Consider the following 19,386-nt stretch of genomic DNA (forward strand, 5'->3'; position numbering starts at 1 on the left):
GGAGGACCTAGCCACTGTATTGGTCAGCTACATTCCAGGCCCTCTGGTGCTCTGGTATACTTTCTCTCTTTGGTTCGGCCAAAGGTGACCAGAGAACCGTCTCAAAGATGATTATAGAACCAGCCATTCATTCAGTTCACAAACATTACCAAACTGGATTCAGGGATCTATTTTAAGGAAGTGCACATCTGAATAATTAACATACAAATTGCCCCTCTTTCCTACAGAATAATTAACATACAAATTACCCTTCTTTCCCACATTGGAATAAAATGGTGCTATTATGCAAAAAACGCTGTTCTGACAAGAACAAAGAAGTATGTTGTACATCTTTTCTATGTCGGGCAATACTGTACCCTTTCATATGGTGATAGTAAAAATATAGCTGCAAATAACGTGAAGTCCTCTGAAAGTTGTGAATTCTTGATTTTTCTGAAAGAGAGGGGCGACAGTGAAGGATACTGAAGGCAGCAAAAAGCAACACATAACATGCGTTCAAAAATATAAAACAGTGATCGTTTTACTGTTGGACATTTTCTTCAAGATATTTTTATCTCTCATTTTTATCTGAACTTTGAATTGAACGTACTATATTGCCTATAAATATTCTTTTAAAAATTCATTTAGTGTTTAAGTGGCAAATCCATACATTTTATTGTTGTGTTAACACATTACTAAAACAAAATTTTGATGTCTTTAGCAATTATAGGTACGACAAATTGGTTGTATTACATTGACATTTATAGTAAACGATTAGCATTTTCCTCTTTCCATATGATCGAGTAGTTGTCCAGCCCGTAGTCTCCTGAAAAATGGCATCCCTAGCTGTACCGTCTGAGCAATCTGGGCATCAGACAAGATCCGGCCTCACAGCAATACTTCCACCATTACCAGGTGAGAGGTACCGGCAGAGTGAAGTGTGTGTGTGGATCGTGATTCCCGCTCAGTCGGTAGGAGGCAGAGGTTCTGTGCCCGGGTCCTGGTCCGCCAGACAGTTTTAATCTCCCGGGAGGTCTCAGCTCGGATGACCTGGTTTTCCTCGTTACCAGCACTCTTTAAGTAGCTACCTACCACCGCCTGGCGTAGCTGCAGTCAGGAGACACGGTAAAGACGTCTCCACACGGACCGTGAGTTCAAAGGACAGTGTCAAGAGTACAGAGTTCACCGTGCTGCTGAACGCACAGAAACGATGCGGCTTGTGTATACGGCGCACGTGTCTCAACGTGGTACATTCAACCAAAAAAAAAAGTTAAAATGTGTGGGAAATCTTATGGGACTTAACCGCTACGGTCATCAGTCCCTAAGCTTACAAACTACTTAACCTAAATTATCCTAAGGACAAACACACACACATGCCCGAGGGAGGACTCGAACCTCCGCCAGGACCAGCCGCACAGTCCATGACTGCAGCGCCCAGACCGCTCGGCTAATCCCGCGCGGCTATATACAACCGCAGCGCACTCCAGCGGCAGTTACCGGCTATATCTGGCTAGCAGATTAGACTGTGTTTAGAAAATGGACAGGCGTAAAATATCTGCGTTAGCTCTATTAAAACGCACATTTTCTCTATCTCCATATGCCATTCACGTTGCTCAATATCCATGAACGCGCTCTAAGGGAAAAAGGGATGTTCAATGTACAATCAGTAAGGATATCCGACCATAATAGTTCCATTACAACTTTTGCGATACAAATGTACAATAGCCTTCTACGTAAGACAAAAATTATTTCACATTCTCCATTTTTAGTAAAACGCTAAATATCATTCTTATTTTATCGTTGTTTCTATTCCGTAACAGAATTTTTAGAACATGTGAAAAACAACAGTAAACAAGACAGTGCAAAATACACTACTGGCCATTAAAACTGCTACACAACGAAGATGACGTGCTACAGACGCGAAATTTAACCGACAGGAAGAAGATGCTGTGATATGCAAATTATTAGCTTTTCAGAGCAGTCACACAAGGTTGGCGCCGGTGGCGACACCTACAACGCGCTGACATGACGAAAGTTTCCAACCGATTTCTCATACACAAACAGCAGTTGAAATGCGTTGCCTTGTGAAACGTTGTTGTGATGCCTCGTGTAACGAGGATAAATGCGTACCATCACGTTTCCGACTTTGATAAAGGTCGGATTGTAGCCTATCGCGATTGCGGTTTATCGTATCGTGACATTTCTGCTCGCCTTGGTCGAGATCCAATGACTGTTAGCAGAATATGGAATCGGTGATTTCGTGAGGGTAATATGGAACGCCGTGCTGGATTCCAACCGCCTCGTATCACTAGCAGTCGAGATGACAGGCATCTTATCTGCATGGCTGTAACGGATCGTGCAGCCACGTCTCGATCCCTGAGTCAACAAATGGGGATGTTTGCAAGACTCCAACCATCTGCATCAACAGTTCGACGGCGTTTGCAGCAGCACGGACTATCAGCTCGGAGACCATGGCTGCGGTTACCCTTGACGCTCCGTCACAGACAGGAGCGCCTGCGGTGGTGTACTCAGCGACGAACCTGGGTGCACGAATGGCAAAACGTCATTTTTTTGGAAGAATCCAGGTTCTGTTTACAGCATCATGATGGTCGCATCCGTGTTTGGCGACATCGCGGTGAACGAACATTGGAAGCGTGTATTCGTCATCGCCATACTGGCGTATCACCCGGCGTGATGGTATGGGGTACCATTGGTTACACGTCTCAGTCACCTCTTGTTCGCATTGACGGCACTTTGAACAGTGGACGTTACATTTCAGATGTGTTACGACCCGTGGCTCTACCCTTCATTCGATCCCTGCGAAACACTACATTTCAGCAGGATAATGCACGACCGCATGTTGCAGGTCCTGTACGGGCCTTTCTGGATAATGACTGGGTGTTGGGTGCTGTCCTTAGGTTAGTTAGGTTTAAGTAGTTCTAAGTTCTAGGGGAGTGATGACCATAGATGTTAAGTCCCATAGTGCTCAGAGCCATTTTGAACCTTTCTGGATACAGAAAATGTTCGACTGCTGCCCTGGCCAGCACATTCTCCAGATCTCTCACCAACTGAAACGTCTGGTCAATGGTGGCCGAGCAACTAGCTCGTCACAAAACGCCAGTCAGTACTCTTGATGAACTGTGGTATCGTGTTGAAGCTGCATGGGGGCAGCTGTACCTGTACACGCCATCCAAGCTCTGCTAGACTCAATGCCCAGGCGTATGAAGGCCGTTTTTACGGCCAGAGTTGGTTGTTCTGGGTACTGATTTCTCAGGATCAATGCACCCAAACTGCGTGAAAATGTAATCACATGTCAGTTCTAGTATTTGTCCAATGAATACCCGTTTATCATCCGGATTTTTTTCTTGGTGTAGCAATTTTAATGGCTGATAGTGTATGTTACTGCAAGCAGTGCAAGCTGTCTCGTAGATAAAGCCGATCGAACACCTGAGAGACAGCGCACTTATAATGGATAGGCAAAATAATGTGGAAATCGGTACTTATTTGGGAACGGTTATTTAATAAACCGTTGGACCCCCATTTTCCCGTAATACAGCTGCGATTCTTCTTGGAATACTGGCATATGATGATTGCATAGTCTCCAGTGGAATGTTATGCCACTCTTCGATCAGAACTTCATCTAAGTACTGTAGTGACGAGGGAGGCGGAAATCTGCTCCGGAGTCTGAGCTCCAATACCACCCACAAGGGTTGGACAACGTTCAAGTTCGGGGAACTGTGCTGGCCAGGGAAGATTCTGGAGTTCAGTTGCATGCTCCAGCCTGTAATGGCTGTGTGAATGTGTGCATTATCGTCCTGAAATATGGCGTTATTTTTGGGGAACAACATTTGAGTCATGGGGTGCACATGATCACCTAAAATTTTCACATAATCGTCGGCTGTAACTTGGCCTTTTAGAGTAATGATGGGACCAGCAGAATACCGTGGTATGGCTGCCCACACCATCACATTTCCACCTTCATGCTTAACTGTTGAAGTCATGCAATCAGGATTGTAGGCGTCTTTTGGCGTTCTCCAGAGGTAAACCCGGTCTGATGTTGGAAATAACGAAGAAGTTGACTCGTCTGACCATATGACATGTTTCCACTGATCAGCCGTCCAGAATATATACTCCTGACACCATGTTTTACGCTTCTTTGCGTTGGTTGTCGTCACTGATGGTTTCGGTACAGCAGCTCGTCCATGAATATTCGCTTTATGGAGTTCTCAGCGGACAGTATCGATAGATACGGGGTCTCGAAGATGGCTATTGAGCTCTGCAGTCACTTTAGCAGCCGTATTTTTCTGTTGTTTTAACACAATTCGTGTTAGCGCACGACGATCTCCGCCATTTAGTTTTGATTTGTGTAGACTGTCATCACTTTTAAAACAGTTGCTCTTGGAACAGTGAATAAGTTGGCTGTCTTGGTTAACGATGCTCCACCTAATACCGCCCCCACAATGTGCCCTCTTTGGAACTCTGTTAGGTCTTTCATTGCATATCGACCTTGGTCTCTGAATGCAAATACGAAGTGTGCACTACTCGTAGACAACCTGCGCTGATGGCTAGTTCGTACTGAACACGCGCAGTTCAGTGCGACACGTGCCTTACTTGCGTTGTTGACCGTCAAACACAACCATCCCATTACTACAACTGTTCGCATTATTTTGCGTATCCCCTCTATATTTATATATCATCGAATAGTATGGAATACGCTTGTATTAAACTGTTAAGGAAGCCTCATAACCTGTGGATGAAGTGAGAGCGAACTTCCAATGCATTATGCATCACTTTCTAACTCTGTGTCACTATTTATTACTCTGCGCTTAATTCCTGTAACAGACGACATTCTCTAGTATGTTACTGTCTTCTGAAGGCTTCAATCGCAGATATGTTATTAACTGACATTTAGTTAAAATAAATCGTACCAAAACGATGTGTATTTTCGCCTTATAACACACAAGTTACAATTCGGAATATCTTTAACCACCAATGCGACGTTTTCCATCAGTTTATCACAACAAATCGTACCAATTAAGCTGGGTTTTTGAGAGATCAATTTGCTGGTATCTTGAAAAGAGTTATATTTTATGAAATAATTCATAATATGAAACTCACAAAACATTGCGTCTCCGCACGCTTTACTGAAAAGAGATGGGGTGCATGTGACGTAGGTGATGTCCTTTCACCTCATTGGTCTACTTTCAAACGCACGTTCAAAATATCTGCCGTGCTCGACATTGCTATACGCTTTAGGAAAGACTCCTCAACGTACTGTTTTCCACTCTATGACGTCAGGAAATAGACACGCTTAACTTTGACGTTCTACTGCACAGTCCGTGTGACAACGGATTAAGGAAATTTTATAGGCGGAGCAGAGACGAATGGGGAATCGGTTCAGCTGCGACAAGGGTCGTAAATGGGGAAATTTACTGGCATGAGAGACTCTGAGAAACAGCAGATTTTCGTGGCCCGGCGCCTGGGAACGAACATAGCGAAAACGGCGGAGGTGGTCAGCTGTTCACATGCAGCTGTCGTGATCCTCTATGAAGACTGTTGAACGACTAAGTATTGGACGTGGCAGGCGTGTTGGTCGGAGACTTTCCCGCTCTGTAAAGGACAGGTAGCGATCTCTGGATCTGAGGACAGACTGCAAAGCTCGTGCACACACAAGTATTTCGGAACACACCGTTCAGCGAACATTATTGAACATGCGCCTCTGTAGCAGGCGACAACTGTTTCTCCACACACCAAAAAAAGGTTTGCATCACCTCCGTTCTGAGAGTTCCGGAACCGGTACAGGAAATCGGAATAGAGAGCAACATCATTTCCGCCTTTTTTATTGCTCATAAAAACTACACATTGCATGTTGTACCACCATACGCAAGACCTTCAGAGGTAGTTGTCCTGGTAGCTGTACACACCCGTACCCCTAATACCCAGTAGCACGTCCTCTTGCATTGATGCATGCCTGTATTCGTCATGGGGTACTACGCACAAGTTCATCAACGCACTGTTGGTCCAGCTAATCCCATTCTTAAACGACGATTCGGCGTAGATCCCTCAGTGGTTGGTGGGTCACGTCGTCCATAAACAGCCCTTTTCAATCTAGGCCAGACATGTTCGATAGGGTTTATGTCTGCAGAACGTCCTGGCCACTCTAGTCGAACGATGTCGTTATCCTGAAGGAAGTCGTTCACAAGACGTGCACCACGGGAGCGCAAATTGTTATCCATGAAGACGCATGCCTCACCAGTATGCTGCCGATAAAGTTGCACTATCGGTTGGAGGATGGCATTCACGCATCATACAGCAGTTACGGCGCCTTCCCTGTCCACCAGCGGCGTACTTCGGCCCCACATAATGCCACCTCAAAACACCAGGGAACCTCCACGTTGCTGCACTCGCTGGGCAGTGGGTCAAGCGTTCAGCCTGACCGGGTTGTCTCCGACGGTTGTCTGGTTGAAGAGAACATGATGCCAATTCTGAGCGGTTCATTCGGCATGTTGTTGGGCCCATCTGTACCGCGCCACATGGTGTCGTGGTTTCAAAGATGGACCTCGACATGGACGTCGGGAGTGAAGTTGCGCATCATGCAGCCTGTTGCACACAGTTTGAGTCGTAACACCACGTCCTGTGGTTACACGAAAATCATTATTCAACATGGTGGCGCTTCTATCAGAGTTCCTCCTAGCCATAATCCGTAGGTAGCGGTCATCCACTGCAGTAGTAGCCCTTGGGCGGCCTGAGCGAGACATTTCATCGACAGTTCCTGTCTCTCTGTATCTCCGAACAACATCGCTTTGGTTCACTCCGAGGTGCCTGGACACTTCCATTGTTGAGAACCTTTCCTGGCACAAAGTAACAATGTGGACGCGATCGAATCGCGATATTGACCGTCTAGGCGTGGTTGAACTACAGACAATACGCGCCGTGTACCTCCTTCCTGGTGGAATGGCTGGAACTGATCGGCTGTCGGACACCCTCCGTGTAATAGACGCTGCTCATACATGGTTGTCTACATCTTTGGACGGGTTTAGTGACATCTCTGAACAGTCAAAGGGACTGTGTCTGTGACACAATATCCACAGCCAACGTCTATCTTCAGGAGTTCTGGGAACTGGGATGATGCAAAACTTTACAACCCGACGACATCGTCAGTTGCGATTGTAGTGGGCTAGGGATCATCGAGGTTGGATGGTGGATCAATAGGAACGTAGCACGAGGTCGGAACAGTCACGCTGCTTGTTACAGCAGGTCGATGGTTGTTTCCGGATATGCAGTCACCCAGGCGGATGACTGCTCGAAACGTGCCCCGCGCCACTGACACAGGCTTGTACTGGGAATATTGTGCTGTGGGCGATACCTTTACTTCCGTAGGGCATGTGTTGGTAATCAGAGGCGTCATGGCAGTTGTAGACTACGTGAATATTATTGAGGATAACCTTCTTGTCTTCATGGTCACGTACATCGCCTGGTTGAGCCCTATGGAAGACATAGGAGTCAGATCTGCGTCCAGAAACCACTGACGCGTAATGTATGGAAATAGCATAATTTCTGCGTGGACGTCTGGTGGCACATAACTCCGGAAAACTACCAGCGACCTGTCGGATCTATGCCACTCAGAGTCGATGAGTTGCAAAGGTTGAGCAACTCGCTGTTAAGCTCGCGTTGAATCTTCGTGTATTTAGCCGTTGGTGTATTTAGCCATTCATAAAGATACACCCTTAAAGTGTTGTTGAGTAAGATTGGTTAATTTACGCATAAATGTAAGTGGTACAGCAACAGACATACTCTCCTATGTAACAATGGCTGCTATTTGTTTTTGCAAGTGTTCCACTTAGTGCCGTATTTGGACTCTTTTTCCGTGCAGTGCTTATGTTCAATTTCTCACAGTGACAACTGAAAGAAGCTGTTGAGAATACTCAATTATGCCAAAGAATGTTCAGGAACATTGAGCTTGAATGGAAGAAGATGAGTGACATGAATGAGATTTTCGGTCGACTAGAATCACTCATCGTGTCTGAACATGAACCTTCCGATACGGCCGTACATCTGACGTGTGGATGAGCCTTCTGAAAGCCTAAAAAGATTAGTATAATTTCACGCAAAAAAATCATGGCAGATTAGCTATGACTTATAAAGCGGAGCAGGCTGTAAGGAGAGTTCCAGTTTTTGATAGAGCGACATGGTGGAAGCATATTACATAGTAAATGAGCAGTCTGTCCGACGTATCACTGTGTTTCCCTGCAGTTGACACGTGTAACGACGAATCATGCTGGGTGAGTAACACAGGTGCTTGCAAGCTAATGGTTCTTTTACTACCACTGGTAATAGGGTACCTTGCGATAAACAGCGGTTTGCTGGTAATAAAGTACTTGGAGATAAACAGCAAGTTGCTGTAACATTCTGCACTGTCACGCTGTACGACGCCAAGTTGAAAATTTCTGCGCCAGGGGAAAAGATAAGTGAAATTGATACGTGGAATAGCTTTTTGACGTGGTTGCTTTTTATTTATCCATCGATTAATCTTTATTAATAGTCCATCATCATAACTTATTGGGACCGTACACTTCTACGTAATTTTTCTCAAACGGACCCTACATATAAATTTCTCTTGGTTATTAAAGCTCCTATTACAGTGTTGAGATCTTATTCCCTGCTGTCTGATCAACGTTCCGGCTGTATCAGTTGTCTCTCTCTTGTTTCCTCTAAGAAATCTAAGGCACTATATTTATTATTGCTAATTTACCCTCTGAAACTACCACACAGATAATATTATAAAAGAAAAATATGTAATAATAATAATAATAATAAACAATGAGACTGGAAGAGGAACTGGAGAAAAGAATAGTAACGAGTAAAGAAAAGAAAGAAATTCTCAGTGTCAATGAAATTGTGGAAGAGGTGATCGTTACTATGGCACTTCTTAAGTATTATTATTACCCCTACTAGATAGGGTACGCTATGCAGAGTTTCCTTTTAGCACTAGCTTCAGGAACCTCTTGGATCCATAAGAAAGTTGACGGTGCAGTTGAGTGTTTCCCATTTCACCACCGATATGGTAGGTTAGGTATAAGAGATCCAGTTTCCCTATCGAAAGCGGATCGGTGGACAAATCGGCTTCGAGTCGAAAGACAAGTCGATGATTAATTGGACCTCTTCCGCTTCATCTAGGTGTTTTCATCCTTCTGTTGATATAACACGTCATATCCTTCTGTCTCGGGCACTTGTTAGCTGTACATCGTGCTCTCTTTTGGCTGTATGTCAGAGAATTACACCTGATGCCAAATTTCGCCGCCTCGTGGAATATCTTATAAAGAAACGTGCTCTGAAGCTACTGACTGACTTACACATAAACTGGACACTCCTGTAGAATGTTTCAGTCGTACGTAGTGCTCCACAACTGCAGCCGAGTTGCTGCATTCTTTTGAGTCTTCATAAATGTTCTGTGTGTGGAGCATGTTCTGTCAAATAGCGAACAAGACTAGCTGTTGGTTCAGTGCGAATCATTCGGAGTCACTTCCTGATATTCTGGAATGAATAATGGGTCCATTTTTCAGTAGCGGAGAATCCTTACCTTTCTTGTCATAAATACATGAGAAGCTCTGTGATGGAGATGCCGTAGACTTCTCGAATCCTAATTATTTCATTTACTCCAGTAGATGTCAAGGAGATAAAGAGACAGAACACCAAAGATAATTTGCAATGCACCAGCTGAAGTGTCAAACGCGTCTGATCAGTGCAATAGAGTAGCACACTGCATTCCTAGCACAGACAGTCTCCCCTTTCACTCTTAACTTAGTCTATGCACCCATAACTTACACTTTAGTCCACTATCACTGTTAGTAGAGCTTCATGATATAGATTTGTAAAGGTAAAGCTAACAGTTTTGTTCATAAGAAAAATGGTCCAAATGGCTCTGAGCACTATGCGACTTAACTTCTGAGGTCATCAGTCGCCTAGAACTTAGAACTAATTAAACCTAACTAACCTAAGGTCATCACACACATCCATGCCCGAGGCAGGATTCGAACCTGCTACCGTAGCGGTCGCTTGGCTCCAGACTGTAGCGCCTAGAACCGCACGGCCACTCCGGCCGGCTGTTCGTAAGAGCCAAACCTTCCGAACATGTTGCATGACTGAAAGTTTGACTTTTCACACAGGTGCATCCAGAGGAACTTACATATTCTTTAAAAGATTTCATGTGTAGCTCTGCCTGCCTTTTAACATAATATGCAAAGTTTACTTGTTCTGCACCATTTGAGAACCGTGAACAGCAGAATTTTCATTTCCTCTCCAACTGTAATCTATTGTTAACTTTGATTAGGTGTCCCAGAAAGCAAGCCGAAGTTGTGGCCGGAGAACAGTTTTTGAGATTTTTGCCCGACTATTGCAGTTTATTTGTGCGATTTTCATTCAGGCGAATTGAATACCGTGCCGTCATAAAGTACTTCGTTTGGACTGAAAGATTTATGAACAATGTGCCCCATTCTCAACATGTAAAAGGTGAAGGACTGAATTCAGACGTGCAGAAGTTCAGTGGAAGATGATCTACTTGAAGCATAATCCAACTTCGCATCAACTGATGAAAGCATAAAGGGAGTTCAGAACAGAGGGAATAAGATATGTATAAAGTATGTGAAATCATAAAAATATCAGAAGTAGTTTGGCACCCGTTACATGAAAATTTAAATATGAGAGTACTTTGTAAAATATTCTATTGACTTTATTGACTGCTGGCCAAATGCGTAAGTGGAAACGAATGTTTGCACCAACATAAAAGGAATAGTACTGATTTTGTGTCATCCATTTGACGCAAGAAACGAAACAGTAATGAAAGCAGTCGGCAGAATGCGGCGGTCCTGCACAAAAAAATGAAAACTATTTAAAATGTTGCACTGGTTACAAGTGTAATTTGGGGGGTGAAGGAAATTTTGTGTTAAACTATCTTACATAGACTAATAAATGACTGGGAAGTACTATGTGAGTCTTCCGGACATAATCGATGAAGAGCTACACTTGGCCTGTATTGCGCAGGGAAGAAAAAATCATCTTTCATCAGGATAACGAGAGCTCCTCTGACAACAGGAAAACAGGGAAATTTGAAGTATCAGATGTTTTGGAGCATCCAGCCTATCCACCAGCTTTTTATTGCCGCATATAAAACAGCTTGTGGCTGGAAAACAATTGGCGCCGAATGAAGAGGTTATGACAAAAGATATGAAATCTCTTTTTAATTCTTTTTTCACCAGTCTTTTTGTCAGGGGACGTGTTCAGAATACTCAGTTGGCAAGATATTTGCAGGTGGAATAAATTTTCAACAACATTCAGTTCATAGCGAAAGCAGGAGAACGGTGACGTTGTGTTACTGGTAACAGCACTATGCGCGAATGCCCGGTGTTACATACCTACTTGTATTCAGTGCTTCTTGGAGTTAAGACAAGTGATACTTTCGGTGGTGAAAGTCCATCCATGGAACGTTAAGATCGGTAAGACATACCAATAACCATGATTGAAACTAAGTAGTGTTTGCAGATTTTTACAATTAACGTTGACGTGCAGTAGACACTGCAAACAGTTTCGCTGTACTGAACTGAACGCCAATTCAGCACATGCTAGTCATCAAACTGTATTGACATAACCACTCTGGTTCCAGTTGATGTATTACAGCAGCCACAAGAATCCTCTTTAAAGACTGATGCACTTATTTTCTCGTAAAGATCTTCTTCGTCCCATTTAAGAACATTATTGACGACTTTCCACTGTATATCTGCCAATAGACTCTCCGAATTAGCTGGAAGAGGTTACTTCTTGCTGTACCATATTTTCAGGTTGCATTCCCGTAGATAGGTAAGTGAAATCGGGAAGAATGATCGTTCATGTGTCCTTTGTGACTTGTTGTTAGTTTGATTTTATCTGCACCTTTTCTAAAGATTACGTATACAGGTGAAATGAATGCCTGTGCATTCCCTTCTGAAAACCTGTATTGGAATTTGCTGGGTATATATCGGTCACACATGTGAGATTTTTCTCCCAGTGCCTGTCACTTGATATTTTTTGCAGTTGTGTTACTCTCTCCTGCAATTCTAACAAGACTGAGAGTCATTCATGCTAGCTTTCTTGTGTGCATTCAGTGTAGCGTACCATTGTTTTATAAGCTTTTTCAGTCGCTGGAAAAATGCAATTTCGCTCTATTCAATCAGTAAACACTTGGATGTTAGTCTATGAGAACGTTCTGTTTCATATCTCCACTTACTGCTACTCACAGGTGGTCGTAAAATGTGATTACTCCAGTTGCGAGTCACTAACCGTGTAGCGAGAGACTACGACATTTCCTCACCTCTTGAATGGCATGGCCTTGTGTTCCTTTACATTTAACAACCCACATACACCGCTCGTCAACACATTTTCTAAGGCAATCCATTCTTCTCTTGTTCCAGGATACTCACCGTCCGGCAATATCAGTGAACGAGTGGTCGTCAAGAACAAGAGTGTGATGCATTAACTCATCTAACCCGAAGTTTCAAACTGGCAGTACAAACTGGATGGCTTGAATATCGAGAAAGAAAAGGTCTATGTGCACGCGTTCTGCTAATAACAAAGTGCAGCGTGCTTGCCTGGTGAATATATTATACAAATCGTGTGGGCCTGCCGTGTGGTAATCCACTAGTCATTTCAAATGTTTGATCTATCACTACATTAATTTTTATACTGGAACGCAGAGAAGAAATAATAGCTAATGAAAGCAACAAATAATCTTCCAGTTGTACGTGAAAATCGCAGCAGTATTGCTTCACCGCGTTCAGATTTCTTTGTGTTTCTGAAGCTTCAGAAAATTTCACTCAACTGACAGTTTTATACTCACTGTTGCACATACATTTTCAAAACGGTTCTACTTCCGTAGTAATCGATATTTGTTTCAAACAGAAGGAATTTAGAAACAAAGGGTCAATTACTAGTATACGCACGTATCATAACATTTTTCCTTTATGACGTACTTGATCATCGACTCCAATCGCTATTCCAAAATTCACAGCATGCAGGCGTAAAAGAGAAAATTACGATAAACAAAAACGAGCTGTAGTGTTCCACAGTGCCCAGTTAGCTTCCTTGCAAATCGTGATAGGAGCTTTTCCGGATAGCACATCGAAGACGTCTTCCCAGCGCTCCACCACTTCAGCTACAGACTACCAGCATGCCGAACGGAGAGTTGGGTAAAATGACGCCGGACATCACCGTAATACACTGCGCGCCGGACCTCGCCAACGGAAAGACACCGCCACCAGTCGGCGAGAAAACTCCTGTCGAACCGTGTTGCCTGGCCGCTGTTAAGGGTAAGTGTCAGTTGCATCACGAGGATCTTGCATTTCCTCTCCTTTGCCATTTGATTGACATCTGTAGAGTACAGTAAAGTAATTAATCATTTTGTCAATATTTGCAACCATTATTCCTCATTGGCTGCTTTAATGTTGTTTATGTTGTAGATAGGAATAATTAATGCTGCACTCGTTTTTACCGTTGAAATTTATTTTTGTTCTTAAACAGACATGTTTCACTTCATTGTTTTAGAGATTTTTAGTGGTTGTTGTTTCTCCTAGATTTAATGCATCCCATCGGCTCTGCAATAAACAATCCGCAAGTCTACATGACAATTATTTCAAGCATGAGTTACGTTTGCAAACGTACTGATCATATGTCATATAATGCGAAAAGGATTACTGATAACAAGGTTCCCTTTAAAAGTAAACAGAAAACGTTTGTACTTGTCTACTTCACGCAATATTTTAATTGTAGAAAGATGTATCATATCCAACGTGTTTTCAAATTTCTCTTGCAATTTTCTAAGTCACACGGAAGCCGCTAAGTAAATAATGACATCACTCCAAACACCGAGACGGTCTGCATCCGTGTTACTGCATAAATTTTTAATATAAATATGTTCTGTCCTCCAACATCTAATGGATGAAAGAACGAAAGTAATTTACTGTGGCGTCTACGAGCTACTACATTTCCCAATTAACTTCTTTACTTTCGATTCCAAATCAATAATGAACTTGTTAAAGGTGAAAACCATGATTCCTCTGGAATTTTAAGGTTGTGATTGAAATTAAAATTTATTATCAATCGGCGACTGCAAGTAGCGGTCAAATGGATCTCTTTAAACTGAAGGAATTTCCAAATAAATTAGTGTTGCGTATGTTGTGACTCAATGCTGCTATAATTTACACGAAACATCCATGGTAGGAGGAAAGTGTAGTACTACTATAATTCTTTATAAAGGTGGCTAATTGCACGCTTACTAATTAAACACTTTTTTGACAGGCGCCACGGTAACGGAAATGTGACAACAAAGTAAGATGTAAACAATAACATTTATCAAGATAACAGTATATTACAATACAGAACTTAACTTCGGTAGGAAAGGCGACCTACAATCGCATATCATAAGGAACCAATTCTACAGTGGTCACAATTTTTTGATTATGAGGTTTATTTTTTCCAAGTTAACATGAAGAGCTATTAACTACATAGTGCTCACACAAGAAAACTATATTACACCTTATAGGATTACCACAACGTATTATTAGAAAGCTTACTCAGTGTCATGTCACATGTTTCGTTGGCCAAAATGACGTACTCCTATGTTTCCTATACAGATTCACATATATTTGCAAACGTCACATGTGAACATCACGAAAGAGTGGTTTGCCAAATTATTTGTGGACTATTAAATGCTTATCGTTTGTGTAATGAAATTAAGTAGGTACTTACCTGCCATCAATGTCCGCTTGCTGACTCGACTGCCAATGTCATTTCTCTTGGCTTGCTCAAATGCCAGTTTCCTTATATCATTCAATATAAGTTCAACTGGCTTGGATTCATGATCTTTATTGTGTTGTAGTAGCTCTAATTCTAAATATGTTGAAAGCGTTTGTTGGAACTGACCTAAACCTTTCTCAACTCCCTAACTTGCTCTTTCTTGCCTCGTACTCTTCTTCTTAAAGTAGCTTGAGGAGCACCGAATATTTTTGAGGCACGCTCCCAGTTCTCTGACTCATGTAACTAGCCTTTAGCGATTCTCTTATGATTTACAACTACACTCCTGGAAATGGAAAAAATAACACATTGACACCGGTGTGTCAGACGCACCATACTTGCTCCGGACACTGCAAGAGGGCTGTACAAGCAATGATCACACGCACGGCACAGCGGACACACCAGGAACCGCGGTGTTGGCCGTCGAATGGCGCTAGCTGCGCAGCATTTGTGCACCGCCACCGTCAGTGTCAGCCAGTTTGCCGTGGCATACGGAGCTCCATCGCAGTCTTTAACACTGGTAGCATGCCGCGACAGCGTGGACGTGAACCGTATGTGCAGTTGACGGACTTTGAGCGAGGGCGTATAGTGGGCATGCGGGAGGCCGGGTGGACGTACCGCCGAATTGCTCAACACGTGAGGCGTGAGGTCTCCACAGTACATCGATGTTGTCGCCAGTGGTCGGCGGAAGGTGCACGTGCCCGTCGACCTGGGACCGGACCGCAGCGACGCACGGATGCACGCCAAGACCGTAGGATCCTACGCAGTGCCGTAGGGGACCGCACCGCCACTTCCCAGCAAATTAGGGACACTGTTGCTCCTGGGGTATCGGCGAGGACCATTCGCAACCGTCTCCATGAAGCTGGGCTACGGTCCCGCACACCGTTAGGCCGTCTTCCGCTCACGCCCCAACATCGTGCAGCCCGCCTCCAGTGGTGTCGCGACAGGCGTGAATGGAGGGACGAATGGAGACGTGTCGTCTTCAGCGATGAGAGTCGCTTCTGCCTTGGTGCCAATGATGGTCGTATGCGTGTTTGGCGCCGTGCAGGTGAGCGCCACAATCAGGACTGCATACGACCGAGGCACACAGGGCCAACACCCGGCATCATGGTGTGGGGAGCGATCTCCTACACTGGCCGTACACCACTGGTGATCGTCGAGGGGACACTGAATAGTGCACGGTACATCCAAACCGTCATCGAACCCATCGTTCTACCATTCCTAGACCGGCAAGGGAACTTGCTGTTCCAACAGGACAATGCACGTCCGCATGTATCCCGTGCCACCCAACGTGCTCTAGAAGGTGTAAGTCAACTACCCTGGCCAGCAAGATCTCCGGATCTGTCCCCCATTGAGCATGTTTGGGACTGGATGAAGCGTCGTCTCACGCGGTCTGCACGTCCAGCACAAACCCTGGTCCAACTGAGGCGCCAGGTGGAAATGGCATGGCAAGCCGTTCCACAGGACTACATCCAGCATCTCTACGATCGTCTCCATGGGAGAATAGCAGCCTGCATTGCTGCGAAAGGTGGATATACACTGTACTAGTGCCGACATTGTGCATGCTCTGTTGCCTGTGTCTATGTGCCTGTGGTTCTGTCAGTGTGATCATGTGGTGTATCTGACCCCAGGAATGTGTCAATAAAGTTTCCCCTTCCTGGGACAATGAATTCACGGTGTTCTTATTTCAATTTCCAGGAGTGTATTATTACTGAAATAGTAATAACAATAATGACCTACATGTTATATTACGGTAAATGGAAATAAATGGCGGTCCCCACCCGATCCGCCAAATAATTTATGTATATAGAGAATAATAGCGGTCCTGTCACACTTCCCTAGGGCGCTCTTGATGACACCCTTGTCTCCGATGAACACTCGCCGTCGACGATAACATACTTGATTCTATAACTTAAGAAGTCTTTGACCCACTCATACCTGTGAACCTGTTCCATAACAACCTGCAATGGAGCACCGTGTTAAGCGCTTCCCAGAAATGTAGAAATATGCAAGCTGCCTGTTGCCCTTCATCCATAGTTCGTAGTATATCATGTGAGAAAAGGGCAAGCTAAGTTTCGTAAGAGCGGTGCTTTCTAAACTCATGCTGATTCGTGGACATAAAATTATAAATCAAATTATCCAGGTGTAGTATGCCACAGAAGAACAATTGTTACAACTTTTAAAACCCGATGCGCACGTATTCTTCAGATAACACATAAGCGCATAAGCAAACGGCCTCCTCTGTTTCTGATGTAACCGTGTCGCCAACACCAGAATATAACCTTGTGCCAAAAATTGCTACCTCTTGTGGCAGGAAGAAGAAACACGTGGTATGTCATTTTACCAGTTTGTATCATTTATGGACGCTTTCCCCTATAGTTGGCACCTGATGGCCTAAACCAAAGACAATGAAATCTAAATAACTTTGCAATCAGTTGCCAGTGTATGATATTATCACTATAAATAATAGTAATGCTATAGACACTTTCGGTTGTCCTGTTACCCATGCACTAGGCGGAATGTAGTCTTCAGACAACTGTACTATGCTGGATGCAGGTAATCAGCAGAATGGTCTAGCTAAAGTATCGGAACCACCAGAGTGTCAATGACGCATCGTGTTTCATGTCTGTCAGCGGAAGAATTGGCTTATGCACCAGAACAAGGTGGAGGCAACGTAGCCCGCAGTTGACAGCGTTCTCTTTCTCAACTGTCCACATTGTCAGCGGACATATATCACTTGCTGAAGGACGTGGCGCGGAAGCGGAAAGAGATCCATATCGTGTGCGCCATGTGGAGGCTGCTGCATGCACTGGAGAGGTGCCTGGCGAGTGGTTGTGACTGTGTGATGGTGACCTCTGATAGTATTTGTTGTATCTCTCAGCCTGTACGTAACATTTAACTATCACAACCGTGGGAAACAATACGCAGAATCAATCAGCGTGGAAACGCTTGTAAATGCTTTCCACGGCTTCAGAACCACAACAGCAGATAGGCGTCTGCACAAGTTAAGACACTTCTGGCATTCTACAGAGATCATGCGAGCAAACTTACTCTCCTTCCAGCGGCGATTTGTCGCACAGGTACAGGCTACCAGTATATTGAAAAAGAAAGCGTAGGTCATTCCTGTTTTCAAGAAGGATCGCTGGAGAGGTGCACGTATTTACAGGCTTAAGAAATATCACTGGCGTTAGTGTGTTATAAAACTATGCAAGTTGCTGTGTTCGTCCAGGAGACCTGAGGCTCCCAGGTTGACGCCGTGTTCCTTTATTTCAGAAAGGCATTCGTTATAATTAGACACTGTTCTCTAGAGAACGAAATACGAGATTACCGAGTATCGTACCAGGCTTGTGCCGGGATCCAGCAGACAGAACTCAACTCGTTATTCTCGACGGAACGAAATAGACAGATAAGTAGTTTTTTCGTCAGTACTCGTAATTAGTGTTGTAGGAGTGTGACTGTTTATAACACACATATAAACGATCCATGAGGATGTAAACGTAGGCTTCCGCGGCCGTTGTCACAGACAATAAAATTCTTCTGGGTTTGAGGCCGCATTGTCATCTGTAAAATTCCGACGTTTCGGCGACTGTTGCAGGGCACCTTCCTCAGGGTGTAAACTGCTGAATGAACACTAATTTGGATACTTATATACTATGGAGGAGCGCTGTCATTGGATGTGAGGGAGAGGAGGAAGGTCATTAAGAGTTCATTTTATTGGTCTTGACATTGCTTGTTGTCATTTGCGGAAATGGGCGTTTTCCATTGGAGTTTTCTTTACTGCTTGCCAATGGTGGAAATCGGCGAATGGAGACTGAGCGGTGACTACAGCGTATCGTTGTTTACTAACTGCGAAGTATCGACTAGGCCGCGTCAGTGCTCTGTGTACCCTCCACCGCTGTGGCCTACCGCGCGCCTGTTGCTCTGGGAGAGCTGTCCTTCCGCAAAGCTGTCACTGCTGGCAGCCAAGACGCTAGAAGTCGGTACCCGTCTTCTCTATCCATATTGCCGGGTCGCTTGGCTATTTCTATAGCCTCTCTAATCTTCCTCCTCAAACTAAACGGCCGCTTCGCCAGTACGCCGGCCTCTCGAAATTCGATCTTCATCCTGCACTATTCCTGATGTTCTGCCACCTCTTATTTGTTGTATTGTTTGAGGAGGATATATCTCTCGTGTTCAGTTAACCTTTTGCTTATTGAATGCCCAGTCTCACCTACATACACCAGTCCACATTCGCAACCGATTTCATAAACTCCGGCGGCATGAAACTTGTGGAAGTTTACCGTAAGCCAGAGGGAAAGCTTGGATACAGAGTTTATAGGAAGCCCACCAACACAGACCTGCATGCATCCTCCCACCACCATCCTACACAGAAGAATATGGCCCCGCAAATATTAACTAAGACAGCCTACAGGATCAGTGATGAACACAACCTGCAAGCTGAACTACAGAACCTCAGGTCCATTTTTGGAGCGAATGGCTACGACATGATACACAGAACCATGACGCCGAAGGAGGAGGGCAACAGAGAAATGCAGAACGAAGCAGTGAACACCGTCGTGCTACCATATGTAAAAGCGGTTACTGAAC

The 19,386-nt window shown here is 44.2% G+C and overlaps 1 protein-coding gene across 2 annotated transcripts in view; it reads left to right on the forward strand.

The window, feature by feature from the left end:
• LOC126419091 (aquaporin-like) overlaps positions 1–19,386 on the forward strand; it is a 355,970-nt gene that overhangs the window by 282,001 nt on the left and 54,583 nt on the right. For both annotated transcript variants that reach the window (XM_050086188.1, XM_050086187.1), the window contains exon 2: positions 12,423–13,316. In XM_050086188.1, coding sequence (XP_049942145.1) covers positions 13,178–13,316 — 139 coding nt within the window. In that variant the 5' untranslated portion in view covers positions 12,423–13,177. The remainder of the gene's footprint in view (positions 1–12,422; positions 13,317–19,386) is intronic.

Source organism: Schistocerca serialis, chromosome 9, assembly GCF_023864345.2.
Source record: "Schistocerca serialis cubense isolate TAMUIC-IGC-003099 chromosome 9, iqSchSeri2.2, whole genome shotgun sequence".
NCBI lineage: Eukaryota > Metazoa > Arthropoda > Insecta > Orthoptera > Acrididae > Schistocerca > Schistocerca serialis.